This window comes from Ochotona princeps, chromosome 16 (assembly GCF_030435755.1).
Source record: "Ochotona princeps isolate mOchPri1 chromosome 16, mOchPri1.hap1, whole genome shotgun sequence".
Classification (NCBI taxonomy): domain Eukaryota; kingdom Metazoa; phylum Chordata; class Mammalia; order Lagomorpha; family Ochotonidae; genus Ochotona; species Ochotona princeps.
In genome coordinates, this window is record NC_080847.1 from 54,895,034 (window position 1) to 54,920,921 (window position 25,888).

Genomic DNA, 25,888 nt, shown 5'->3' on the forward strand with positions numbered 1-25,888 from the left:
TTGGTCAGCAGTGGGCCACCTTCCGTCTCCCATGGAAATGCATGCAGGAACAGAACTCCTTGCTCTGGTTACTACCAACTGTGCTCACAGCTCAGCTGTGATGCCCAGTTAGGCACAAAGCCAATTCCCCTTGAGTAAAGCTGAGGCAAGAAGAGGGAAGAGATGGGGTCTGAGAACCCCAAAAGCAGCTTATTGGGCACCTCCCTTATCCAGGTAAATGACGCCTGTGTTTACTCTTGAGCAGTTAAGGGTTGGTTGCAATGTGCAGGGGCCAGGGACCTGTGTCAGGCACAGTAAGTGGTCTGTGTGAGACCCAGTGGTGAGGGAGACCACCAGAGTGGGGCGGTGACAGGCAGCACTCTGAGGCTGGGATTAGATGGAAGGTGGCTTCGTGGCACTGTGGGCTAAGCTACTATTTGGGATGCCCACATTGCCCACTGGGGCACCAGTCCCAGCTGCTTAGCTTCTGATCCAGCTTCCTACTAATGCAGCCTGAAGGTAGCAGAAATGGCTCGAGTACCTGGGCCCTGCCACTCATGTTGGGGACCCAGATGGACGTCTGCTCCTGGCTTCGACCTGGCCCTGCTCTGGATGGTTCAGACTTCTAGGAAGTGAACCAGCGGAGGAAAGAGATTCATTCTCTTCTCCATAGCTCTACATTTAAAATAAATTAAAATAAGTAAACAAACATTTTTAAGTGAAAAATAAAGGATTTATATCCAAGGAAGGATCTGGAGCCGCAGCATGGTGGGAAAGAGAGATGAGAACCAGTGAAGGCTTGAGCTTCAGTTCCAGTGTCCATGAGACAGCCAAGAGCAGGAGAAGGGGGAACCAGCTCGGTGGAAACAGACCCTGTGGGGTTTCATGGGACTGAAGGAAGGGGCTGAGGGGAGCTGGGGCTTTGGTCCAAGTGGGAGAGGCTGAACGCCGAGTGTAAACAGGAGGGGACAGGGTGGAGGCTCACACAGGGAGGGGGAAGGGCGACTTGCAGTATGATCCCAGGACTGACTCCTGAGATGGGGTGTCTGAGGTGGGGTGCCTGGGGAGGGGTGTCTGAGGTGGGGTGCCTGGGGAGGGGTGTCTGAGGTGGGGTGCCTGGGGAGGGGTGTCTGAGGTGGGGTGCCTGGGGAGGGGTGGGTCTGAAGAAATACTGAGTTCATGTGCATTTGCACCCTGACGCTGACGGAGGCTGGGCTTTGTCAGCAATGGAGGCTGCTGGAAGCTGTAGGGACTGCTTTATTCTGGGGGTAGACAGCAAGGAAAGGGAGGAAGGAGAGGGGTTCTCAGCGCTATTTTTAGAAAAGCCTCCCAAGACCAGGCGCCAAGGAGAAGGTGTGGGAGGAGCCCAGGCCAGCGCCCACCGCCCCCTTCTCCAGCAGACCAAGGAGCCCCCTCCTCACACTGCCAGCCCAAAAGCCAGTAATACACGGTGCAGAGACGCACGCCTGGCACAGAGCAACTGCATGTTAACACTGCCATCCTATGTCAGACAGCAGTGAGGAACTCTAGACTTGAACTTGCACGGGATTGAGTCAGGCATTGTGATGCGAGGGGTTGGGTCATGGCTTGGCTGGGTCACGCTGCACCCCTGCAGGAGCCGCTTGGAGCCCCCGCTGCTCCGCTCCCCACCCAGCCCGCTGCTCATCCACCTATGGAGGCAGTGGGAGACGGTCCTAGTGCTTGGGGCCCTGCCGCCCACGCGGGAGACCTAGGCAGAGTTCTAGGCTCCTGCCTGCAGCCGGGCCCAGCCCCATTGTTGCTGACATTAGAGTGAACCAGCGGGTGAGCAAGATTCTCCTCTCCTTCCCTTTAAAATAAATCTTTTAAAAAATTTTGAATTCTATTTATTCTTCTGTCCCTTACTCGCGTTGACTTAGGGGAATTGCACCTGACTTTCAGAGTCCTGTTGGCTGATTTGTAAAAGTCAACTCCGGGTGGTTTTGAAGAAGTTATTCCTTTCCTTATTCAGTATTCCTAAATGACAGAGTCCCGCCTCCGCATGCCAAGGACCAATCAGAACTCGGTCCATCTCGCGGATCTGCAAATCCCAGGCGCTCTAGCCAAGCCCTAGGTCCCAGCCCCACCTGCTGCTGGCGCACGGCCCATCCTGTTCTCCAATCAGCGCGCAGTCCGCACGAGCGCAACCCGGGCCGTTACCATGGCCACCACTGCGGGCGGGGCTGAAGCGCTGCCTGGCCTCGGGAGAGGCCCCACACTGGCGCCCCACGGATTCTATGAAGGACGCAGCTAAAACAGCCCGAAGAAACTGCTGAGAGAAAGCCGGGGAGACCTTTCTCCAACCAGAGCGTTTTGCTCAAGTGTTACGGAATACCTGGTTGGGCCCCGGGTGCAGATGAAGGATATGAGGCACCCCTTTCCCGATGCCCCGTGGGGCACCAGGGGCACCAGGGCTGGAATGTCAGGCGCATCCCACACCACAGCCCAGATCTTTCTACGGCACCACGGAAGAAGTGTGAACATGAATGGAGAAGAAGTGTTGAAATGTCCAAAAAAATGCAGATCTGGAAAACAGGTATGACGGCACGAAGAAGGGAGAGTGATGAAGGAGGCCGGCGGGGAACAGACGGGGAGGGTTATTAGATGTGAGGGGCGGGCCCGGAGGCGTGGCCTAGCGGCTAAAGTCCTTGCCTTGAATGCCCCGGGATCCCATATGGGCGCCGGTTCTAATCCTGGCTGCTCCACTTCCCATCCAGCTCCCTGCCTGTGGCCTGGGAAAGCAGTCGAGGACGGCCCAAAGCCTTGGGATCCTGCACCCGCGTGGGAGACCTGGAAGAGGTTCCTGGCTCCTGGCTCCAAATCGGCACAGCACCAGCCGTTGCGCTCACTTGGGGAGTGAATCATCAGATGGAAGATCTTCCTCTCTGTCTCCCCGCCTCTCTAAATATATGACTTGGTAATAAAATAAATAAATCTTAAAAAAAAATGTGAGGAGAGAATTTTACAGGCAGGAAGGGGCGGGGCGATAGCCTAGTGGCTAAATCCTCCCCTTGCATGCACCAGGATCCCATATGGGCACCGGTTCTAATCCCGGCAGCACAGCTTCCCATCCAGCTCCCTGCCTGTGGCCTGGGAAAGCAGTTGAGGACGGTTCAAAGCCTTGGGACACTGCACCCACGTGGGAGACCCAGAGAAAACTCCTGGCTCCTGGCTTTGGATCAGCTCAGCTCTGGCCATGGAAAGTGAACCAGTGGACAGAAGATCTTCCCCTCTCTTTCCTCTCTGTCCATCTGCCTTTCCAATAAAAATAAATAAATCCTTAAAGGGGGGGAAGGGGGCAGGAAGCCAGGACTTAGAAGGGAACAGATATCCAGGGAGGAGAGAGACCTGGAGCTCACAGAGAACCCGGGGATGGCAGAGCAGGGGGCGCAGCGAGGTGCAGAGCATGAAGCCAGCTCTGAGGAACGGGGTGGGTCGGGGGGATGGAGGCAAAGGTGGGTGTTTTTTTTTTCCTTTCTTTTTTCTTTTTGAAAAAGAGAAAGTGAGGGGCCCGGCGGCGTGGCCTAGCGGCTAAAGTCCTCGCCTTGAACGCCCCGGGATCCCATATGGGCGCCGGTTCTAATCCCGGCAGCTCCACTTCCCATCCAGCTCCCTGCTTGTGGCCTGGGAAAGCAGTTGAGGACGGCCCAATGCATTGGGACACTGCACCCGCGTGGGAGACCCGGAAGAGGTTCCAGGTTCCCGGCATCGGATCGGCGCGCATCGGCCCGTTGCGGCTCACTTGGGGAGTGAATCATCGGACGGAAGATCTTCCTCTCTGTCTCTCCTCCTCTCTGTATATCTGTCTGTAATAAAATGAATAAATCTTAAAAAAAAAAAAAAGAAAAAGAGAAAGTGGGGCAGGCATGTGGCGCAGAGCTTAGTCAAACACTGGGACGCCCGCCCTCACATGGGAGTACCTGGCTTGGAATTCCACCCCTCGCTCCCGAGGCCAGCTTCCTGCCTGCAAGCACCCCGGAAGCGCGGCGATGCCGCCCACGTGGCAGGCCGGATTGAGTTCCAGGCCTCGTCCAGTTCTGATCGTTCACGACACGCATGAGGAATGTGGGCCAGGAGGGAGAGCTCCCACCATGTGTGTGTTTGCACCTCAAATTTTTTTTTTAAAGATTTATTTTTATTACAAAGTCAGATATACAGAGAGAGGAGGAGAGACAGAGAGGAAGATCTTCTGTCCGATGATTCACTCCCCAAGTGAGCGCAACGGGCCGGTGCGTGCCAATCCGATGCCAGGAACCAGGAACGGGTGCAGGGTCCCAATGCATTGGCCCGTCCTCCACTGCTTTCCCAGGCCACAAGCAGGGAGCTGGATGGGAAGTGGGGCTGCCGGGATTAGAACCGGCGCCAATATGGGATCCCGGGGCGTTCAAGGCGAGGACTTTAGCCGCTAGGCCACGCCGCCGGGCCCCGCACCTCAAATTTTAAGAGGGAGACAGGCGAGACGCCAAAGGGGACGACGCAGCCGCCCACCCCACCCCACACACACACACTCTCTCTCTGTCACACAAGAAGGGAGTCTCGGTGGCGGGCTCTCTGCGGTTCTTTATTGGGGCGGGCGCGTGGGGGTTTCGGGGCGCTCAGGGGGCACCCAGCACCAGCAGCTTCTGCATGTACGAGTTGAGCCAGTGGCGGCGCTCCAGGGCGGCCAGCAGCCGCGCGCGCTCCCGGAAGGCCACGTCGTCTGCCAGTGCCAGACTCCGCCGTGAGAGCGGGCTGGCGGGAGTCGCCCAGGCCCGGTCCCGGGGGCGCAGGCTTGGGGAGACCGAGAGGCGCGGTTACCAGAGGGCGGCACGTGCTGCTCTTATCCCTCGCTCCTCCCTCCCTCGCTCTGTGTGGATCCCTGGATCCCAGCCTGCCCTATCCAAAGGCCCCCCCGCGAGTGGAGGGCCTGAGCCCGACGCACCTGCCACCCCGGGTGCTCTGTGCGCACCTGTTGCAAACCTAATCAACGGGGCCCCAGGACGGCGCATGAGTCTCTGCACCCATACGCCTTGCCTTGCCTTTTTTTTTTTTTTTCTGTCTTCCTCTTCCCACTTCCCCCATGATCCCATCCTGCCCCCCAGCCCCACCCCACATCCATTTTCTCTTTAGTGCCCGTCATCCCTCCCCGAAAGTCCTGGGCCTCTCACGCACCTGGGGACCACGGCGGGGGGCAGGGCGGCTCCCGAGGCCGGCCGGGTGCCCCCTGGCACAAGCAGCAGCAGCAACAGCCACACCCAGGGGCTCCTGGACACCTGGCGGGTCTCCATCACCTGCGGGAACAGAGGGAAGGGTTCTGTGAGGTCTGCACCAGGGTCCGGCACCGTGGGCCCGCACCCGTGCCGCCTCCTGCAGGGCCCCTACCGCAGTGGGCTGCAGTGGGCTGGGCCGGTGCTGCAGGCAGCCCCCTTATATCCCCTGCACAGCCCCCGCGGGCAGTGACGCAGGCCCGGGGGCCTGGGTGCGGGGTCAACCGCCCCCCAAGGCTCATTAGGCGCCGACAGCGGTAATGAGGAACCGGGGGTGAGGGCCTTGCCGCTGCTGTGGCCGCCACCAACTAATTGGGACCTGAGCCTGGACCTGAAGAGAAGAGGGCGGCTGAGAGATGGACAGCCGGAGAAGTGGCCATGGGGGGTGTGTCCGCAGGATAAAAATAGCGACCGTCCTAGTGGAAGACAGAGACATAGAGAGGGAGAGACTGGCAGGAGGGACACAAGGAAGAAATAACCAGGAGAGGAAAGGCTGGGGAGGAGAGGGAGAAGAGTCACAAAGAAGGAAAGAGAAGATAGAGAGGAAAGGAGACAGCCAGAGCCAGGCCGACATGAAGGGCTGAGGTTTTCAGACAGATGGGAGGCCAGCGTAGGGCAGAGCTGCCCAGGGACAAGGCCCTGAGGGAAGGGCCAGCCCAGATGTGGGCAGGGGGGCAGACCCTGGTGTTTGTGCCACATCCTACCCATACAGGGGGGTGGACATCCCAGCCCTTCTGGGAGGAGGGGGCTCTACACAGTGTTCCTTCCTAGGAGCCAGCTGCCATCTGGAAACCCACCTGAGAGGTGAGGGCTGGGCTCCGAGGCCTGGGGGGCTGGAAGATGGGGCCCAGACTGAGGCGTTCCCATGTAGGAAGACTTGGATTTGGGGGTAGGAGGGGGCAGCTGGTTTCACAGGGAAGACAGTTCATCCAGTCCCCAACTCCCTTCCCCACCCCCAGAGACCAGGTCCTTGCTCTGTCCCTTTAAGAGCCTAATCCTGTTGCTAGGCTCCCAGCATCCCCAGAGAGGGGGTCAGGTGCGTCACCTGTGCGCCCCTGGGACCCTGCCTCCTGCCGCCCTGCCCAGAGCCATTGTGCATCCTTCGCCTTTCTCTGCACCCAGTTCGGCGCTGCTGCGGTTACCTCGGACACCACGGAGCAGGTAGGTGACCCCAAGACCCAAGTCACAGGGAGACCCCCTCAGGCTGGAAGACCCAGGCCCCCAGACCCCTATGCTGGGAAATCCCAGCTCCCTTAGAAGGCCCCACTCCAGAATTCCAAGCCTTCAGATCCTTCCTCCCATGGTCTGCAGTTCTTCCGGCCTTCCCGCCTCGACATTGTAGGCACCTAAGGAGTCTGCAGAACCAGCACTTTCCCACCTGCAGCCCCTTCGCCCTCTGGGCCCAGTAGCCTGTACTCCTAGCAGGCTACTCCTAGGACCCGCAGGTTTCTCCTCTGGAGGGGGCATGGAGATCGGGGAGTCCAGCGCCCTGCAGCCTCGCCTCTGAGCCCCCTCAAACGTCAACAGTGGTGGCGCCAGGTGTTACTTGGCCCATTGAAGCTCTAAGAGGTCTTCGGGCTCAGAGAGGTGTCATTCCTTCCTACTTTTTCTGGGTCCTCCCTGCAAGAACATAGCTACAGAAATCGACTACGACTCCCAGGACACCCCGCAACTCAGTCTCCCTTGGCTACGTGGCCACTGCCGCACAGCCCACTGGGAATTAGGGTACCAGTGGGCGTGGCTTCTTGTGTGGGCGGGGCTCCAGGGCCCTCAGGCTTTTTTTTAAAGATGTATGTTTTATTGGAAAGGCAGATTTACAGAGAGAGGAGATACAAAATGGTATTCCATCTGCTGGTCCACTCTTCAAGTGGCCTCGCAGGCAAAGCTGAGCTGATCCAAAACCAACAGCCAGGAGCTTCTTCCAGGTCTCCCACTCAGGTGCAGGGTCCCAAGGCTCTGGGTCATCCTCTCTGCTTTCCCAGGCCACAAACAGAGAGCTGGATGGGAAGTGGAGCAGCTGGGATCCCAGGGTGTGCTAGGTGAGGATTTAGCCATCCAGCTTTGGAGCTGGCCTGGCCTTTGGGCTTTAACCCTTTTCTTCCTACTCCCCTGCAGCTACTGGTCTCTCCCAGAGCCATGAAGTCGTTCAGCTCTGCCCTCTTCCTCCTCGCCTTCATCCTCACCCAGTCGGGTTCCAAAGCTGCCCCCACAGCCTCGGCCTCACCGCCTTCTGGCACCGACTCTGCAGGGGTAGACCACCCCTCCCAGGCCTCCTCTCTGGCTCCTGAAACTGCCCCAAGAGCTGGGCCTGGGACAGTTGTTTCCCAGCCCTCGGGAATGCTTCCCACAGCTTCCCCTGAGAGCCCTTTCCTGAGCCACATCGGGGCACCTGTCCTCGGAGAACCCCTGCCCTCAGGCTCTGCTGAGCCCCCCTCAGCCCACCTGCTCACACCGTCCATATCAGAATCCCCAGGCACCCCAGAAACAATACACGCAGAATCTTCTGAGACCCCCAAACCTGACCCAACTGAAATTCCATATTCAGGATCTTCTGAGATCCCCAAACGTAACACCTCTGAGATGGCACACTTAGAACTTTCTGTCACCCCAACTAACTTTACCCAAACTACACACAAAGAACCCCCAGAGATACCCAAAATGAACACCACAGAAATCTCAGAGACCCCAAATCCTGACCCAACCAAGACCATTGACACTGCTTCTCCAGAAATCCACAACCCTAACACCACTGAGACGCCAACCTTGGAGTCCTCCCACACCCCCCATTCTGACCCCACTGAGACTCCCAACCCAGAATCCCATGTAACCCACAGTCCCAGCACCACAGAACACCCCACAACCCACTGCCAAAATGCAACAGAGACCCCTGTGACCTCCAACCCCCAAACACCCACAACCCTTCCTCCGGAATCCCCTGCACCCCTCAAGGATGAAACCACCGCCCTCAGTGAGCTACACCTGAGCCCCACACATGGAGCCCCTACAACCCACTCTGATTCCTCTGAAGTATCCACCTCAGACTTTCCAGGGACTGTGGAGCTGAAGGTCCCCCAAAATTCTGGCTCTAAAGGGCCTGACATCCCTCCTTCCTCAGCCCAGATGGTGGGCACCCCTGCTTCTTCAGGACCTGCCAGCCAGCTGGCACCTGCCACATTGAGGGCACCCCAGAGGCGCAGCCGAGGTGAGAGTGTCAACACCATCATCGTGGTGGAGCGAGTGAAGGAGACAGGTGAACAGCTGGACCTGGGTGTGAGGGAGGAGGGGCTGGACCCCTGGGTGTGAGGGAGGAGGGCTGGACCCCTGGGTGTGAGGGAGGAGGGGCTGGACCCCTGGGTGTGAGGGAGGAGGGGCTGGACCCCTGGGTGTGAGGGAGGAGGGGCTGGACCCCTGGGTGTGAGGGAGGAGGGCTGGACCCCTGGGTGTGAGGGAGGAGGGCTGGACCCCTGGGTGTGAGGGAGGAGGGCTGGACCCCTGGGTGTGAGGGAGGAGGGGCTGGACCCCTGGGTGTGAGGGAGGAGGGCTGGACCCCTGGGTGTGAGGGAGGAGGGGCTGGACCCCCGGGTGTGAGGGAGGAGGGGCTGGACCCCTGGGTGTGAGGGAGGAGGGGCTGGGCTGGACCCCTGGGTGTGAGGGAGGAGGGCTGGACCCCTGGGTGTGAGGGAGGAGGGCTGGACCCCTGGGTGTGAGGGAGGAGGGCTGGACCCCTGGGTGTGAGGGAGGAGGGGCTGGACCCCTGGGTGTGAGGGAGGAGGGCTGGACCCCTGGGTGTGAGGGAGGAGGGGCTGGACCCCTGGGTGTGAGGGAGGAGGGGCTGGACCCCTGGGTGTGAGGGAGGAGGGCTGGACCCCTGGGTGTGAGGGAGGAGGGCTGGACCCCTGGGTGTGAGGGAGGAGGGGCTGGACCCCTGGGTGTGAGGGAGGAGGGCTGGACCCCTGGGTGTGAGGGAGGAGGGCTGGACCCCTGGGTGTGAGGGAGGAGGGGCTGGGCTGGACCCCTGGGTGTGAGGGAGGAGGGGCTGGGGCTGGACCCCTGGGTATGAGGGAGGAGGGGCTGGGCTGGACCCCTGGGTGTGAGGGAGGAGGGGCTGGACCCCTGGGTGTGAGGGAGGAGGGGCTGGACCCCTGGGTGTGAGGGAGGAGGGCTGGACCCCTGGGTGTGAGGGAGGAGGGGCTGGACCCCTGGGTGTGAGGGAGGAGGGTCTGGACCCCTGGGTGTGAGGGAGGAGAGGCTGGACTGGACCCCTGGGTGTGAGGGAGGAGGGTCTGGACCCCTGGGTGTGAGGGAGGAAGTGCTGGGCTGGACCCCTGGGTGTGAGGGAGGAGGGGCTGGACCCCTGGGTGTGAGGGAGGAAGTGCTGGGCTAGACCCTGGGTGTGAGGGAGGAGGGCTGGGCTGGACCCCTGGGTGTGAGGGAGGAGGGTCTGGACCCCTGGGTGTGAGGGAGGAGGGGCTGGACTCCTGGGTGTGAGGGAGGAGGGCTGGGCTGGACCCCGGTTGTGAGGGAGGAGGGGATGGAGCCCTGGGTGTGAGGGAGGAGGGTCTGGGCTGGACCCCTGGGTGTGAGGGAGGGGCTGGGAATTATAGTGCCTTCTGCTCCATCAGGTGTGGCGCTGGTGGGGCGCCCACGCGGTGCGGGAGGTGGAGCCTTGTGCCTGTTCTTCGCGGGGACCGGGCTATTGATCGGCATCTTCTTGCTGATGTGGTGTCTGTACCGCCGGGCAGCTCGACACCGGCCTTTCGCACACCACCGGCTCCCGGACAGCGGAGATGAGCCTGGTGAGCGCCCCGCCCCCGCCAGTCCTTCTGGTTCCCTTAGCCAGAAGAGCGAAAGTCAGCACATGCTGACCCTTCGAGCTGCTTAAAATCCAGATTCAAATAAGGGGTGGGAAGGCGGGGAGCAGGATTTTGAGACCCCCCCTCACCGGCCAGCGGCCCCCACTCCGCCCCTTTGCCTCCGCAGTTTTGCACCTGGACACCCCAAAAGACCCCTACGACCTGTACTTTTACACCCCGGATGCCTGGGTCCCTTCGCACATCACTACCAAGCAGCAGCCGCCCACACCACCGCTGCCACCCAAGCTGCCCCCGCCGCCGCGCGGGGACCGCCCGCAGCGCCTCGAGGCCCTGTCCCCCGCCACGCTGCCCAACAACTTCATGTGAGCTTCATTCTCCTGAGGGCCGTCCAGGCACCCCCAGAGGGAGGGCAGGCCTGGGGTCTCGCCTTCCCTGGCACGCTTAGCTGTGTAGTGGTCCGCTCTGAGCGAGTGTCCAACAGAGATGCTTTGCTGTGTGGAGAGACACGGATGAGGTCCAATAAATGGTGTGTTCCCACCTGCACCTGCTGGGTCCTGGGGCTGGAGAGGCAGGACCAGCTGGTGCTTTGGGAAGGGTGGCAGGCAGGGGTGGGGGATCGAGACCCCCAGAGCCCCATGCGATAAAGGCTGCGTCTGTCACCGGAGCATTTTATTGGGTCGGGGGGCAGGGCAGGATTTTCACAGTCACACACAGACTCACAATGCACGCTGCCCTGCCCCAGGAGACACACCCAGCCCCATTCGCTTCCCTGGGACTTTGTGACTTTCACGTCCGTCCCCCCACATTCTAAGCTCAACCGGGTTGGGGGTGGGGGAGTCCAGGAGTGGGGAGGGGGTGAATCCCAGACTTAAGCCCCTTGAAGGGGACACATCAAATGGCCACTGAGAAACAAGGTGGGCTGAGCCACTCAGAAGAATAAAGTGCAAAGGAACTGGGGGAGGGGGAGCAGCTGGAGCCCACCCCGCAGGAGGGCGAGGTCAAGGGCGGCCGCTCCGAAGCAGGGAGCTAGCCAGCCACCCAAAAACCGTGTCAGAAAAAGTGCATGGGGGTGCTGAGGCAGCTTGTCCAAACTGCCATTTTGGTTACTCCCCTGCCCCTGGGGGAAGCTGGGGAGCCAGAAAGGGGTGAATTGGAGATTTGGTGCCTCAGCAGAACCTGCTGGTTGGAAGAGGGGTGGGGACGGGGGTGGGCTTGAGACCGCCATTTCCCCTTGGGATCGCTGGTGAGACCCTACCCTGGGCACAGCGGGCTGGGGCGCCTGAAGAACCCAGCCCGGGCACTGCACAACGTGGGAAAGTTCTAGAAGAGCTGGAACTGGTCTGTAGGAAGTGGGGAGCCTGAGCGTCCTTAGGGGGTGAAGGGCAAAGGGAGAAAGAGCCCCCCAAACTGCAGGGGAGGACTTGGGGGGTGACACCCTGAACGGAGAGACATGAAACCACTGAGGCAGAAGAAGGGGAGCAGAGGGGGCTCATGGGGAACACGGGGCCTCCTTAAGCTGCAGCTCCGGCACCCCAAGAGGCAGTTAAGGGACGAGGGGTCACAGCACGGACACAAGGGCAGGCATCCCAGCGAGAATGGGGTGCCCTGCCACGGAGGCTCGGGGTCGGGGGACCCCGGAATCTGCCGCCGGGTGAGAGGCACGTGGTCAGTAGTCCCGGAGCGGGGGCGGCGGCCGCGGGGGCTGCACGGTGCTGTGCGTGGCCCCATAGGACGGAGGGGGCGCGGGGGGCGCCCCCGGCGGCTCGGCCTCGTCCTCCACGTCGCTGTCGTCGCTGCCGGCCAGCTGGTCGTGGCCCACGAAGCCACACTTCTCCTCGCTCAGCTCCTCAGGCTCGGCCCACGGCTGCTTCTCCCCCGAAGCAAAGACCCCGTAGAAGATGACACCCCCATAGTGCACCAGGGAGGCGATGAGGAACACGTACTGCCACTCCTCGCGAGTCTGTGGAGTGGGGTTGGGGGGGACCCCGAGTCAGAGCGGGGAGGAGAGGGTGCCGGGGGCAGGGAGGGCGCCCCACGAGCCGTCGCCACCCACCTTGTGCTTGGTCATGGCGCCCACGATGATGGGACACACCATGCCGGACAGCGTGCCCACGCCGTTGGAGATGCCCATGAGGATGCTGGCGTAGCGCGGCGCGATGTCCAGGTGGTTCACGTTGAACCCTGGCGGGGAGGCGGGCGGATGGGTGTCGCACCCGCTGCTGGCCGCTGGCCGCTGGCCGGCCGGACGCCCCCCGGGGACGGGCCGCGCGCCCCCTCGGCGCTCACCAGAGATGGCGAAGCCGCTGAAGCCCACGGCCAGGACCAGGAAGGAGATGGCCACGCCCTTGGAGTGCGAGTAGCCGACCACCAGCAGCAGCGTGGCCTCCATGCCGAAGCCTGCGGGTGCCGGGGCTCCTGAGCGGCGCTGCGAGAGGCCGCCCGGGGTCTGGCGCCTTAGTGCAGGCCGCGGGTCCGGGGCGCCGCCTCAGCCCTGCACCCGGCCGTTACCTCAGCCCGGCCGGAGGACGGAGGACAGAGGACGACCCCGGGGGCCAGCCCGGTCAGGCCAGGCCCCGCCCCACTGCGCGGACACGCCCGTGCAGGCCCCGCCCCTCACGTGCGAACACGCCCAGTCTAAGCCCCAGCCCAACATTGCGGCCACTCCCACTCCGTGTGGCCCCACCCCGCCTGCGTGTTCCTGCTCCAGACTAGGCCCCGTCCCACACAGGTGGGCCCCGCGCTCGGTGTGACCACGCCCCGGAATATGCCCCGCCCCACAGGAGTGGCCCCGCCCCGGACTAGACTCCGCCCCGCACGTGTGGCCACGCCTCACTCCGTGTGGCTTGGCCCGCCCCTCCCCGCGCGGCCCCGCCCCGCCTGCATGGTCCCGCCCTGAGCTATGCTCCGCCCCACCAGCGTGACCCCGCCCCGCCTCGTGGTCCCGCCCCCTAACTAGGCCACGCCCCAGCCGTCGGTCCCAGCGCCCAGCTCTCCCCCGGTTCCAGTCCCGGTGGCCCCGCCTGCTCTGCGCCCCCGCCCCGTGGGCCACGCCCCCAGCATCTGCTGCCCGGGGCAGCTCGTCCTCCCCGCGCCGAGACCTGCTTGGTCCCAGGCCCCGCACTCACCCCCGCAGTTCATCAACTTGCGCACGTTGGTGGTGGACATGATGCGGCGGCTCCGCAGGAAGTCAGCGATCTGGCCGCCGATGGGCACGATGATGGTCATGACCAGGTGGGGCAGCGCCGACACCAGGCCCACCTGTGCAGCAGGTGGAAGGCAGGCTGGGGGTCGGGCCCCACTGGCTGGGCGGGTGAGGGGAATGCGGGGGACCCAGGGCCCCTCGCCATCCCCTCCTCCTAGGTCCCACCTTGCTGATCTCAAAGCCGAACACTTCTTCGAAGTAGGCAGGCTGCGAGATGAGCAGCAGGTAGAAGGTCCAGCTGCGGCAGAAGTTGGCCACGATGATGGCGTACACGGGCATGGAGGTGAAGAAGCGACGCCAGGGCGTGTTAAACTTCTGCACAGGGCGCAAGGGCAGGGGCCGGTAAGGCGGAGCCCAGGCTTTCCAGGGACCTCACTGGGGTTCCAACCTCCCCAGCCACAGCAGGTCAACCGTGGGAATTCAGGGGTCCCTGTTCCCCTTCAGAAATGAATGGGGTCCATGTCCCAACAGTGGCCCAGCATCCACGTTCTACGATGATTCCCAGGTCCCTAAATTGACCTCAAAGATCTTTTCATGTCCATTTACAACACACCAAAGCCCCTCCAGCTAACCCCCGCTGTGGCGCCTTTTAACCACGCCTCTTTGGTCTCCAATTCTGCCCATCTGGCGACCTGCCCGCCCCCCAGCACCTCTTCCTCCGTGGGTTCCAGCCCCGGCTCCCCTCCCAGGACCAGCACACTGCCTGGGCTCCTGCCGGCTGAGCCCTCCCGCCCCGCCCTGCCCCGCCCGCGCGCCCTGACCGTGACCGGGTTCATGAGCTTGGCACTCTCGCCGATGGCATCTTCAATGTATTTGCGCTCCTCCTCCGAGATGCTGGGGTGCAGTGCGGGGGACTCGTAGGAGACCAGCAGCCAGAACAGGTACCAACAGATCCCGAAGCTGCCTGGGGGGCAGGGGAGGGAGGAGTTGGGAGCAGGGTGACCACCACCCCGCTGCTGCCCAGTGCCAATGCCGCCGCCCCACCCACCCTGGGCGCACAGGGCCCTCACCGTAGACATAGAATACTGAGCTCCACCCTGAGTACTGCACCAGGACCCCAGCGAGGGGCATGGCGACCACCGCACCGGCATAGGAGCCTGAGGAAAGAGAGATCAGCCCCCATGTCTCCCAGTCCACCCCCAAGGGTGCCCCCCAGGCTCCCCAAACCCCTTCCTCTACCGCAAAAGGCGGTGGTCGCCAGGCGACTACGCTCCAAGGGGGGTGCCCATTTGCTCCAGATCCCATGACAGGCAGGGTAGGTGACGCCCTGGGAAGTGGGGAAAAAAAACAAAATCAATGACTAGGGCAGGATCAGAACAGAGGCTGTGCTGGCGTGTTGTGGCATGGCATGGCGTGGCGTGGCGCGGCATGGCAGGGGGCTTTACCTCCACCAAACCCTGCAAGATCCTCACAAAGATGACGCAGCCGTAGTGGACCCGAGCCGCCGAGGGGATCAGCATGTTGAGAGTGGAAGTGGCCACAATGGCAAAGCCAAAAACCCTGGTGGGAGAGATGGGGCAGGGGAGCCAAGGGGAGGGGTGCTGCAGCAGGCTGGGCGAGGGAACCTTCAAACCCTGACCCTGCCCAGTCCGTCCATGGCCGCACGCCCGCCCACAGAGGCCCGCCACCTTACCTATTGGCTGCAAATTTTTGGCAGATGAATCCTCCAGGAATCTGAGTAACAATGTAGCCCCAGAAGAAGGAGCCGTGGATGAGGCCCACTGTCTCCGGATCCCAGCTGAACTGGGCTTTCTGCGGGCCAAAAAGGCGCATCAAACCCACCACCCTGGCCCCGCGCTCTGCTCTCACCAGTCAGCACCTGCAGCCACTCCCACCGCCAAAAACACCCGTGGGTTGGAGTGGGCAGCACCCCAGGTCAGTCAGGGGCCACACCCTGCCTCTGCACATTGCCAGGGACCAAACCACCTTGACCACGGGACTGGAGCTGCCTGGAACCCCCTTGGGTCTGCTTCCTTGTCCCAGCACCTCCTCCTTGAGGGTCAAGGGACCTGTCTATGGGGGTGGCTTTCTTTCTCCACTTCTTTCCACTTATAAACTGCAGCCTGGCCTAGACCTGGTCAAGGCATGGACAAGATACGACCAGGAGGGAGGGTTGATTGGAAGGGAGTAGGAGCAGAGCTTCAAAATTAGGATTTTTTTTTTCTTTTTGGAGGCCAGAACAGGTCCTATATAGTATTTAAACAAAAAAGAATGTCGTTGCTGTAGCCTAGTGGCTCAATCCTCGCCTTACACACACCAGGATCCCATAAGGGTGCCAGTGTCGCGTCCCAGCAGTCCCACTTCCCATCCAGCTCCACGTTTGTGGCCTGGGAAAACATTAAAGGATGGCCCAAGGTCTTGGGACCCTGCACCTGTGTAGGAGACCCGGAAGAAGCTCCTGGCTCCTAGCTGGGATCCACTCAGCTCCAGCTGTTGCAGCCATTTGGGGAGTGAACCAACGGATGGACAATCTTTGTCTCTCCTTCTCTCTGTAAATCTGCCTTTTTAATAAAAATAAATGACCTTCAAAAATAAAGCTAAAAGCCCGAGGTAGAACCAGGGTGATGCAGCTGTAACCTTGGGGACATAAGCGTGAGGCACAGGAGAGCGGGTCCAAAAGGGAGCCCAGTGCTGGGGTAGAGTCTACCTTGTGCAATCTGGAGCCTGGAGCAGGGCGGGGCTTCTCGGGATGGGGCGGGGCTTAGGAAGGGACCGGCCCCCCGGTGGGCGGGGTGATCTGCTACAGGGGTCTGAGGGGCGTGGCCTGTAAGAGCCCAGCCGGACGTGACGCCACCGGCGCTGAGCTACCTGCACCACCACGTGGCCCCCGCGGTGGGTCGTGCTGTTGTTGACCATGGACACGATGGCCACGCCCAGGTTGCAGCGGATGCCAAAGCTGATGCAGAAGCCCAGCCCGCTCATGATGGCGATGATGTAGCGGCGAGGGAGGCCGAAGCACGTGCAGTCCACGACGGGCGGGTCGCGGGTTTGCGTGGTCACCGGGCGCCCATCAGCGCTCAGCTCCAGCGTCTCGGCTCCTTCCTGGCGTTTCTCGAGAAGGCTGAGGGGCAGCGAGAGTTTTAAGGGTCAAAACTCTAGGTCCTCCACACCCCATTCCCCAGGACACTGGGGTTTCAGGGCAAAGCCTCCTGATGCTCACCACTGGAAATGCCAAGTCCATCCCGCGACACAGGGGTCCAGGCATTCAGTTCCCTCCCCCCACCCCCTCTCCAGCCTGCTTCCTGGGACCCCAGACTACCTTTCGCCAATCCAAGAGCTGAGGCATCCAACCCCCACCCCAAACCCCAAAGCCTCCCCAACCCCCCTTCCCAGATCTATTTGAGGAATCACAAGGTGCTAAGAAGATGCCTCAGCAAAGGTGTCGGAGGAACAGCTGCTTCTCCACAGCCCCTCCCCCGGCCCTGCCCTGCTGCCAAGCCCCGAGCGGGGGTGCGCATCCAGCTGACTCCTGCACAGCCACCCCAACCCCTTCTCAGGAACACGGCGGTTGGAGAGACAGGACATCACGGCCCCAGCACCCCTGGGGAAGCTTGAATTCTGGCTGTTGGCCGGAGGGGTAGGGAGGGGGTGGAGGGTGGTGTCCTGGCAGGGGACAGATGGCCCTGGTAGGGGGACTGGGGAATGAGCCAGTGTGGCTCTCGCCCCCGCCCGTTCTGGATTCAGGACCGAGTCTGCCGTGATGGGCAAGGTACTCAGAGTGGCTGCCTCAAGCCCGTAGACACTGCAGGGAGAGTGTAGCCTTGAACAGGTGGGGAGACCCACGTGGGGAGGGGGGCACACAGAGAGAAGGTCAGAGACCCCTAGGAAGGAGAGAGAGAGAGACAGGGACCCAGGCAGGTGCCAGAGGGCAGGGAGGAGAGCAGAGAGCCAGAACACACAGCCGCAGCCTGCCGACAAGCGGCCCCTCTCCCGGGGTGGGTAGGCAGCCCCGGATCAGGCTGGATCCCAGGAAGGGGCTGCAACAGATGGAGGCGAGGGAGATCGGGACGGGGGAGGAACGAACAGCCAGACGGTCTAGAGAGAGGGAGGTGGAAGAGATGAGAGAACACAGCCGCCCCTCCCCATCGGAGACCTTAAGGAGGTGGGGAGGGGAGCAAAGGAGCGGAAGGGTGTAGAAGAAAGTGTGTGTGTGCCCGGGGACTGGACCAAATCGTGACAGACAAGGAGTCTCTCCCCCTGAGAGGAGGGAGATACAGCCAGAAAGGGGGTAATGGAAGCCCCCCAAAACAATGCAGAATGGCAGGGAACCCCCCATCAGAACATGTCAGCCAATAAGAGTAGACCTTATCCTGGGTTGATGTCAGATGATATGTGACCCTGAAGTTCAGGCTGTGACTGCAGCCCCTGAAATCTGATACTGTTAATATCCGAGATGCCCTGGGAGTCCCACATCTACCCCTTGGGGGAGGGGGACACGAGGAGGAACGGGAGATGCTGGTGGGGGAACTCCACATTGACAGTGAGCATGTTAGGGGCCGCGGGCAAGGGATGGGGCGATGATAGTCCTGACGCATTGCCCAGGACCAGGGCCAGCACAGACCGGATGGAGAGCCCCCGGGGTGCTGTGAGCTCGGGGCATGTGTGGGGGCTGGGGGGCTTGGTCAGCACATAGGAGGCAGTCACCCCCAGTGAACACGGGGTCTCCCTCCCCTCTGCTCCTCAGGCCCTCCCCCGCCGTCCCTCCCCATCCCTGTGTTCTGCTGTTTTCCCATTCTGCCATGAGGGAGACTGAGGCACAAGATGAGCGGCAGGGCCCGAGCCCTGTCCTCCTCCACTCAGGTCCCCCAGCCTTGTCCATCCACAGCATCCAAGGAGGTGCTGGCTGTGTGCGACCCTAGCCAGGGCTCCCAGTACTCAGGTCTCCAGGGGCCCAGGAGGTAGTCCTGGAGGGTGAGGGGAGGCAGAGGGGGCCAAGAGAGAACCCCAGATGCCAGAGAATCAGGCCCTGAGGGAGGGGTGGGAAGCATCCCCCCCAGCCCGCTCCGTTAGTGCTCTGCACGTCTCTCTCCCTCTCCTGACTTTACACCGATGTATTTTGAGAAACTCGTGAAAGGAGGTGAGAAAAGGGTGGGGCTGGGGAATGGGGAGAAGAAGGGTGAGGTTATCTCAGCTCCCTCTCCATCCCCCCATCACTGCACCATTCTCCTGCCCCCCCACTCCCACCACTTAGCCCTGTCTCTCACGTTACTAGAGGGTGGGTTGACTTGGGAGCGTGAGGTGACAGCAGCGTGCAGGACCAACGCAAGGCTTAGAAGAGGACGGGAAGTGACATGGGGCAAGGAAGGCCAGCCAAGGTGGGCCTGGGGCTGGGGGCCTGGGAGCCGGCCCTGGCGCCCGCGAGGCCGCCCCGCCCGCGCTGTGGCCAGGTATTTTTAGGCTTCTCCGCAGTTGAGTAATTTCTCTGACTCGGAGCCAGAGATGGGATCCGGGCTTAGAGTATGAGAGGAGCTGTCCAGTGTACTCCGAGGGACACCGGGTCACTCGGCTCCTCACTCTGGCTGGCAGGAGGGCCCTCTCAGCTGCAGCTGAGACCCCTCCCCTAGTCTCTCCCACCCCAGGAACTGAATTGGGAGAGAGGCTGGGGGCTGGAGGACACTTCCCCCACCCCAGGGACCAAGGACACCCCGGCTTCCCCCTCCCAGCTTAACCCCGTCAAGGGCAAGAACCTATGGGCCCCAATCCGCTTTAGCCTCAGATTAAACTCTCAGAGAGGCAGACACTGAGAAAGATGGGGAGAGACCCAGGTGGGGGAGGAAAATCCCAAAGGGAGAGCAGGGGTGTGGGCAGGAGTGGGAAAGAGACCCAGAGAGAGAGAGGACAGAGATACAGAGAGAGAGGAGACAGAGACCCAGAGAGAGAGAGAGAGAGGACAGAGACCCAAAGAGGGAGGGGACAGAGACCCAGAGAGAGAGAAGCAAAGGACAGAGACCCAAAGAGAGAGGACAGAGATGCAGAGAGAGACCCAGAGAGAGAGAGGACACACCATGCTAGAAAAAGGGGTAGAGCATGGGGCGGAGAACGGGCAGAGAAATGACTGAGATGACGGACAATGCCCCACCGACAGCGAAAGCCCGTTGAGGGCAGTGTCCGTCCTGTCCCCCTGCCGCTCCGCGTCCCCCGCGGCCTCTCCCCGGCCGCTCACCGGTGCAGCTTCCCGAGGGCGCGACCCGCCAGCTTCCGAAACTCCTCCTGGCGGAACTCCATGCTGGCTGCTGCTGCCGCCGGGGCCGCCGCCGAGCCCCCCGCCCGCGGGCCCGGGCGGCCGCGTCCGGGTTCCCGGGGTCCGCCCCGGCCCGGCCGGCCCCGCAGCTCCGCTCGGCGGGGAACGAGGCTGCGAGTGCGGGCGCCCGGGGGCCCTCGCTGGACTCAGAGCCGGGGGCGGGGCTTGAGTGCTTGGCCCCGCCCCCTGGGTGTCTGGCTCCGCCCCGGGCGCCTGGTCCCGCCCCAAATCAACGGCTCCATCCCTGGGTGCCTGACCCCGCCCCTACATCCATGGCTCCGCCCCTGGGTGCTTTGCCCCGCCCCTGAGTGCCTGGCACCGCCCCCGAGTGCTTGATCCCGCCCCCTGGGTGTCTGGCTCCGCCCCGGGTGCCTGGTCCCGCCCCTACATCCATGGCTCCGCCCCGGCCATCTGGTCCCGCCCCCGGGCGCCTGACACCGCCCCTACATCCATGGCTCCGCCCCTGCCTACCTGACCCCGCCCCTCGCGGCCTCCGCCGTCCAGCCCAGGCCCGTAGGGCTCCGACGCTGGCCCGTGCCCCATGCTCCCCGGCTTCCAGCACCCGGGTCCTCCGTCTCCCGCGTCCTTCTCCCTAAACCTGTGACTTGGCGCTGTCACACCCAGGTCCTGCCCGGGGTGTGTCACACCACGGCCCCACTTCCCGTACGTTCACCCACTGGACACCTGCGACCCCCGGTCCCACCCCGAACCGCGCCCCCAGCAGGATCTGACTTCCTTTCTTCGGGCACCGACAGCGAGCCCCCACGACCCCTCTACTTGTTCCCCGCATGCCCTCCCAGACCACTTTCTTCACCCTGGGGTTCAGTGTCTCCTTTAAGGACCCCAAAGCGCTGCGGTCCTCCGGTCCTAGCTCCCCCCGGGGCGCAGCCCCCACTCTGCCCCTTCTTCCCAGTCCCTTTCATTCTGCGCCCCATGCCCGCTGCACCCCCACAGTCTGGAGATCCCTCCCCGCCCTGCACCCTCTCCTGGCATTCCCAGCACTCCTGCGCTCCCCGAGGGTGGTCCAGCCCCAGCTCAGCCCGGGGTGCAACCCCCGCACTCCGTCCCTTTTCCCAGGCGCTCTCAGGAGGGTGTGCCCTCGCCTGCGCCTGGCTCCGCAAATGCATTGGGGATTAAATTTTCATGATGCGCCCCTGGAGGCAGGCGGCGAGAGGCGCCGGGAAGCCGGGGCTGTGAGCCACACACCCCAGCACCCTCCTCCCGACCCCCGAGGACGGGCCGAGCCCGAGCTCCAGGTCCGCACGCGCCACCGCGTGGCCGCAGCCTCTCCCCGGGCGCACGGGCTGCGGAGGAGGCCGCCGGCTCCGGGCCAGGTGTGAGGGTGGAGCAGATGGTGAAGGGGAGGGAGTGGGAAGGGGGCCCCTCAGCTGCTGCCAAATCCCGGGCCTCCACCGGAACCATCACCATGGAGACCGAGGAGCCAGGAAGGGCCTCGGCCCACACTTTCTCAAGACGCGGGAGCCAATTCCTTGGCCTCCTACGGAAGGTCCAGGCGCAGCCACCGGCCACCGCGCCCATGACCAACGGACAGAACCACCCTGCACCCTGCAGGCCCTCCCTCCTGGCCTCCCTGCATTGGTCAGGTCATCCTCCCGGTATCCCATCTAGGGATCAGAGAAAGTGCAAAGTGTAGTTGGGGACCAGCCACTTTCGTCCCATCCAGCTCTCTGCTGCCCAGGAAAGCAAGGGAAGCTAGGGTTAGGGTGTGTCCCTTCCACCCACATGCGAGTTCCTGGCTCTGGCCTGCCTGGCCCTTGTGGCCACTTAGGGAGATGCTTTGTCCCTGCAACTCTGCCTGCTGTTTTTATATATATATATGTCATATATATATATATATATATATCATATATTATATAATTTATTCATTTACTTGAAATCTGAGTTTCACACAGAAACAAAAAGAATGAGAAAAATATCTCAACAGGGCTCGGCAGCGTGGCCTAGTGGCTAAGGTCCTCGCCTTGATCCCATATGGCTGCTGGTTCTAATCCCGGCAGCTCCACTTCCTCTCTGTTTCTCCTCCTCTCAGTATATCTGACTTTGTAATAAAAATAAAATAAATCTTTAAAAAAAAAAAAAAAATCTCAACAGCTGAACCACTCCCCAAATAGCCACAATAGCCACAGCTGGATCAGGAGCCAGGAGTTTCTTCTAGGTCTCTGATAAGGACGCAGGGACCCAAGCACTTGGGTCAACTTCCTCTACTGTCCCAGGCATATTAGCAGGGAGCTAGATTGTAAGTGGAACAGCCAGGACTTGAACCAGCGTTCATATAGGATGCTGGAGTTTACAGGGGGAGGATTAGCCAATTGAGCCATCATGCCACCCCTAAATAAAAACATTTGTAAATATATATGTATACATTTTAAAGTACAAAGTCTAGAAAGTTTCCCAGAGCAAGTTCTGGGTGTGACACGATGGGGTGGATGGGTGTGGGAGTCCAGGAACCTGAAGCTTGTCTGGATGAGGAGTGCACGACACCAAGGGGCGCCAAGGTGGCCCCAGGAAGGGCAACAGGAGCACATACGGACGAGCCAACTCTGAGGGTGGGATGACCAAGTGGTAGAAGTGGTCAGAGCCCTGCTCAGTGTCACCCGGCACAGTGAGAAGACAGGTCCTGGGGCTGGAAGTCGGGTGTAGCAAGCTAAGCCTCAGCCTGTGCCATACACATCCTATATGAGCCCCAGTTCGAGTCCTGGCTGCTCCACTTTCCAGCCAGCTCCCTGCCAGGTGGTCTGGGAAAGCAGCAGAGGGTGGCCCCAAGTGCTTAAGCCCCTGCACCCACATGGGAGACCCAGAAGCAGCTCCTGGCTTCTGGCTTTGGATCAGCTCAGCTCCAGCCATTGCAGCCACTTGGAGAGTGAACCTCAGAAGTAAGACCTTTCTCCCTGTGTCTCCTTCGCTCTGTAAATCTGCCTTCCCAGTGAAAATAAAGCAGCCCTCAAGGGGGCCAGGGCACACAGAGCCCCAAGGCCTAGGCTGGAGTGGGGTGGGGGCCTGAACCTTCTCCCAGGCGATGCATGGAAGGCCAAGGTCAATTCTAGGGCCAGCGGCAGGTTCACAAGGGCAGAGACTGGGACTGGACGGCGGGCCAGGCCCACGCTGGGCAGGGCCTTCTAGGAGACCCCAGCTCAGTGTCCCTCTTTCACTGACCCCCACCCCCAAGCACTCCTAGCCAGAAACAAAACACAAACATCTTTTATTTCAGCTTGGCCCAGGCCACGGCCCTTTTCCACGCCCACAGGTCAGGAAGGCAGCGACAGGAGCGGCATGGACACCATCAGTTGCTGGAGAGGGAGGGAGGAAGGCAAGCAAGATGAGGACGCGACCCCTGAGGTCGGCTCAGCCCTGCTCCCTCCGACACCCCCGCTCCCCACACCCGCACCTTTCTCCTGCGGTGGAAGGCTGCCCGGCTCTCATCAGCCTTGACCCGCAGGGGCACGCAGATATCCAGGTGGTACAGCCGCTGAGGGCCCCCCACCACCAGGCGGTTCTCCCCGATCTCCAGCGACAGCTCCCGGGCTCCATCCTGGGGACCAGAAGGGACGAGTGCCTCCTGCCCCTAACAACTCAAGGGCAGGACTACGGGGTAGCACAACAGCCTCATGTGTTGGAAACTGTCCTCTATCCCAGGGGGTACTTGGTGCTGTGGTGTAACATGCAAAGATACCACCTGCAGTGCCGGCAGGTACTGGTTCGTGTCCTGGATGCTCCACCTCTCACCTAGCTTCCTGCTCATGGGCCTGGGAAAGCAGCAGAGGACACCCCAAACCTCTGAACCCCTACACCCATGTGGGAGTCCCTGGGGGGAGGCTCCTGCTCCTGCTCAGCCAAGCTCGGCACCACTGCCATCTGGGGAGTGGATCAGCAGATGCAACACTTCCTCTGTCCTCTAACTCTTTCAAACAAATATATTTTTAAGATTTTGGACTGAAGCCATCCTCCACTGCTTTCCAATGAGCCTTAGAAAGGAGCTGGATTGGAAGCGCAACTGCCGGAACTTGAACCAACACCCATACGGGATGCCAGCACTACAGGCTGTGGCTTAACCTGTTATGCCACGATGCTGGCTCCTACAAAAACAAAATGGGGAGAGGGGTGCTCCTCCACTGAGGGTGCAGGCAGGGCACTGCAGCTACGAGTCTCGGCGACCTGGCACCTATGGTACCAGGGCATTCTCGGACAGAGGGGCCCTTGGCAGAGGGACTTGCATGCCCAGACCTCATGTCCTACTCTAGAGGCTGAGCACTCTCACCAGCTTGGGGAGGTCGATTTCCGCCAAGAGGAGGTCAGGGGCTTCCAGCCAAAGGTTCAGATGGGGCTTCTCGGGGCTGCAGAGGGAGGAACACGGTCCAGGAGTGAGGGGGTCTTCCAGGCCTTCACCAGCCCAGCCGTGTGTGTCCCCGTGCTGGGTGCCTGGCATAGGGACACAGAGGGGAGGATCCCATGGAGCCTGGGGAGGGGGGACGCTCAGGGAATCCACTGCAGGCCCACCCAGCCTCGGTTCCAGGGGAGGCCGCCGTGCACAGGTCCCCCAGCTCCTGGATCTTGGGCCGCCGCTGGGAGCGGATGTTCTGCTGCGAGATGGAGCCCAGGAAGGTGCGGTTCTTCAGCAGGCGCCATTCTGAGGGCAGAACACTCCTGTTAGTTTCCCTGGGCGCCCCCGGGCTCACCCAGCCAAGCCTCTAGGTCAGGCTCTGCCCCCTCCCTCCATGCCGCAGTAGCCACACCCCTGCTCGGCTGGAAGCCCCACCCTCCCCAGCCTGGGCCAATCATGCCCGCTCCTGGGGATGCTGACTCCGCCCCCGGGTGGCCCCAGGACAGACACGCCCCCACCGACCACCCCTGTCCACTGCCCTGACGGCCCCGAGGGGCTCCTGCAGGCCCGGCCCTCACCCGGATTCAGCTGCAAGCCGTATTTGTCCTCCAGGCCCTCCCTGGCGATGGTGACCACGAGCTCCCGTAAGAAGTCGCTGTTCTGGGGTGAGAGGGGCGCTGTGGCGGCAATGCTGCAGGGTCTGGGGAGAGACCCCGGCATCCGCCCAGGGTCCCAGAGCCACGGCCCACCTGCATCCTCCGGTAGAAGTCGCTGTTAACAGCTACGTCGTAGGCGGTGCAGCCCTGGCCTTCTGCGGGGAGAGCAGGGGTGACGTGTCCGCTGTGGGCAGCAAGTGCCACAGCTGGGCACCGGGCAGGGCCAGAGACACAAGGGAACGGAAACGGGCAGGGAGGAAAGGGGAGGCCCGAGAGAGATGGCGGCAGGAAAGCCTGGAGGGCAGGGAGGAGGAGGCAGGTGCCCGGGCCTGAGAAGGGAGCTGGTGCAACACTGACTTGCGTCCAGCTCGGCATGAGGCTCCCCCAGGCTCATGGGGATGCGGAACCCAGCCTGGTCCTCCTCCAGGATCTGCAGCAGCTCGTCCTCCGTCATGTCCACCGGGGCGGGGATGGACGGGGAGTGACAGATGTTGATGAACACCTTGCCCTCGGCCGAGTGGGTCTTGATGCAGAAGCCTGGGGTGGGGGGGACGGGGCCAGTGTGTCCTGCCCAGGTCTCCCGCGTCCATCCCACCCACTGTTCTCGCCTCCGCACCCCCAAACCCCCAAACCCCCCAAGCCCAGGATCAGGATCCCTCGGAGACCTCCGTGTGAGGGCCACAGCTCCCACTTTAAGGATCCTCTCCTCCCTCTCTGTCCTTGATTCTCTATTCCCCCCACCCCACAGGAGCCTGTCTCTCTCACCCGGCTGAGGCTGGATCTGTGTAGATTCTGCTCTGGGAGTCTGGGCTTGCTGGAGCTCCTTAGAGGCCTGTGACAGAAAACATCCTGCAGCCTTGGTGGGGTGGTCTGCTTGAAGCCCCAAAGAACCTTCCCCGCTTTCCAACTGCACTTCCACTTCATCCATGGCAAGAAAACTAACTTTGAGCCAGAGCGACTACAACTCCCACGAGCCCCGTGGCGCCCTGCTGCATGCTGGGATCTGCAGTCCCAGCTGCGGGCCAGCCGTCAGCACCTGCAGCAACAGCTCCTCGAAGCGCGCCGCCTCAGCCCCCATGGCCTCCGCCTCGCTGAGCTCCGGCGCCAGCAGCGTCGAGTCCCTCATGGCCCTGGAGAAGAGACCCAAAGCGCCTCCTCAGCGCGCTCGGCGACGAGAACTCTCCCCGGGATCCGAACTCTGGAGCCCGCTGGCGGAGGCCTCAAGCCAGCTCCCCTGCCCGGCCAGACGCCGTGGTCAAGGCCGCCGGACACCGACATCGGCAGGATAGCCGCCGTCTCGGTCTCCCAGGCCCCGTGCACGCGGAAGCGTGCTTCCGCCCACAGTGTAACCAAGGACGCAGAGTAGCCCGTACTTCCGGCTTCTCCCGCCGCT

General features: G+C 62.0%; 4 protein-coding genes across 7 annotated transcripts in view; 2 read left to right on the forward strand and 2 right to left on the reverse strand.

Moving 5' to 3' along the window:
- Positions 1 to 4,537: 4,537 nt before the first annotated feature.
- On the reverse strand, positions 4,538 to 19,619 carry SLC17A7 (solute carrier family 17 member 7). Of its 2 annotated transcripts, XM_058673912.1 has the most exons (13): positions 19,423 to 19,610; positions 16,068 to 16,320; positions 14,893 to 15,011; positions 14,645 to 14,759; positions 14,439 to 14,526; positions 14,270 to 14,356; positions 14,021 to 14,163; positions 13,425 to 13,574; positions 13,183 to 13,315; positions 12,344 to 12,454; positions 12,111 to 12,238; positions 5,149 to 5,267; positions 4,538 to 4,767 (listed from the first exon to the last, which is right to left on the reverse strand). In XM_058673912.1, the coding sequence occupies exons 1-13, from the start codon at positions 19,482 to 19,484 to the stop codon at positions 4,593 to 4,595; spliced, it is 1,683 nt and encodes a 560-aa protein (XP_058529895.1). In that variant the 5' UTR covers positions 19,485 to 19,610; the 3' UTR covers positions 4,538 to 4,592. The 2 variants fall into 2 exon arrangements, with proteins under 2 accessions (XP_058529895.1, XP_004597047.1); XM_004596990.4 differs by lacking the exons at positions 4,538 to 4,767; positions 5,149 to 5,267 and adding an exon at positions 11,547 to 12,017 and having other exon boundaries at positions 19,423 to 19,619.
- Positions 6,275 to 10,423, forward strand: GFY (golgi associated olfactory signaling regulator). The gene is made up of 4 exons (XM_058673919.1): positions 6,275 to 6,404; positions 7,359 to 8,493; positions 9,866 to 10,039; positions 10,224 to 10,423. Exons 2-4 carry the CDS (start codon positions 7,380 to 7,382, stop codon positions 10,421 to 10,423), a joined length of 1,488 nt encoding a protein of 495 aa, XP_058529902.1. The 5' UTR covers positions 6,275 to 6,404; positions 7,359 to 7,379.
- Positions 12,483 to 25,888, forward strand: part of RPS11 (ribosomal protein S11) — a 47,157-nt gene continuing 33,751 nt past the window's right edge. Inside the window, exon 1 of the mRNA XM_058673918.1 lies at positions 12,483 to 12,487. The gene's annotated coding sequence lies outside the window, so the exon portion shown is untranslated. The remainder of the gene's footprint in view (positions 12,488 to 25,888) is intronic.
- The window catches only part of PIH1D1 (PIH1 domain containing 1), a 3,972-nt gene continuing 794 nt past the window's right edge, over positions 22,711 to 25,888 (reverse strand). For 2 of the 3 annotated variants that reach the window (XM_004596989.2, XM_058673914.1), the window contains exons 2-10: positions 25,532 to 25,625; positions 25,261 to 25,327; positions 24,853 to 25,032; positions 24,589 to 24,650; positions 24,418 to 24,499; positions 24,016 to 24,145; positions 23,777 to 23,852; positions 22,907 to 23,050; positions 22,711 to 22,808 (exon numbers count right to left, since the gene is read on the reverse strand). In XM_004596989.2, coding sequence (XP_004597046.2) covers positions 22,767 to 22,808; positions 22,907 to 23,050; positions 23,777 to 23,852; positions 24,016 to 24,145; positions 24,418 to 24,499; positions 24,589 to 24,650; positions 24,853 to 25,032; positions 25,261 to 25,327; positions 25,532 to 25,621 — 873 coding nt within the window. In that variant the 5' untranslated portion in view covers positions 25,622 to 25,625 and the 3' untranslated portion in view covers positions 22,711 to 22,766. Of the gene's footprint in view, positions 22,809 to 22,906; positions 23,051 to 23,776; positions 23,853 to 24,015; positions 24,146 to 24,417; positions 24,500 to 24,588; positions 24,651 to 24,852; positions 25,033 to 25,260; positions 25,471 to 25,531; positions 25,626 to 25,888 lie in introns of those variants that run through there. The other variant, XM_058673913.1, reaches the window with a different exon arrangement.

Coding starts and splice junctions, on each gene's coding strand:
- GFY (XM_058673919.1), top strand. CDS start 7,380: ATGAAGTCGTTCAGCTCTGCCCTCTTCCTCCTCGCCTTCATCCTCACC. Junction 8,494..9,865: donor GGAGCGAGTGAAGGAGACAG/GTGAACAGCTGG, acceptor CTGCTCCATCAG/GTGTGGCGCTGGTGGGGCGC. Junction 10,040..10,223: donor GGACAGCGGAGATGAGCCTG/GTGAGCGCCCCG, acceptor TTGCCTCCGCAG/TTTTGCACCTGGACACCCCA.
- SLC17A7 (XM_058673912.1), bottom strand. CDS start 19,484: ATGGAGTTCCGCCAGGAGGAGTTTCGGAAGCTGGCGGGTCGCGCCCTC. Junction 14,527..14,644: donor TCTTGCAGGGTTTGGTGGAG/GTAAAGCCCCCT, acceptor CCCACTTCCCAG/GGCGTCACCTACCCTGCCTG. Junction 14,164..14,269: donor CTCAGTATTCTATGTCTACG/GTGAGGGCCCTG, acceptor CCTGCCCCCCAG/GCAGCTTCGGGATCTGTTGG.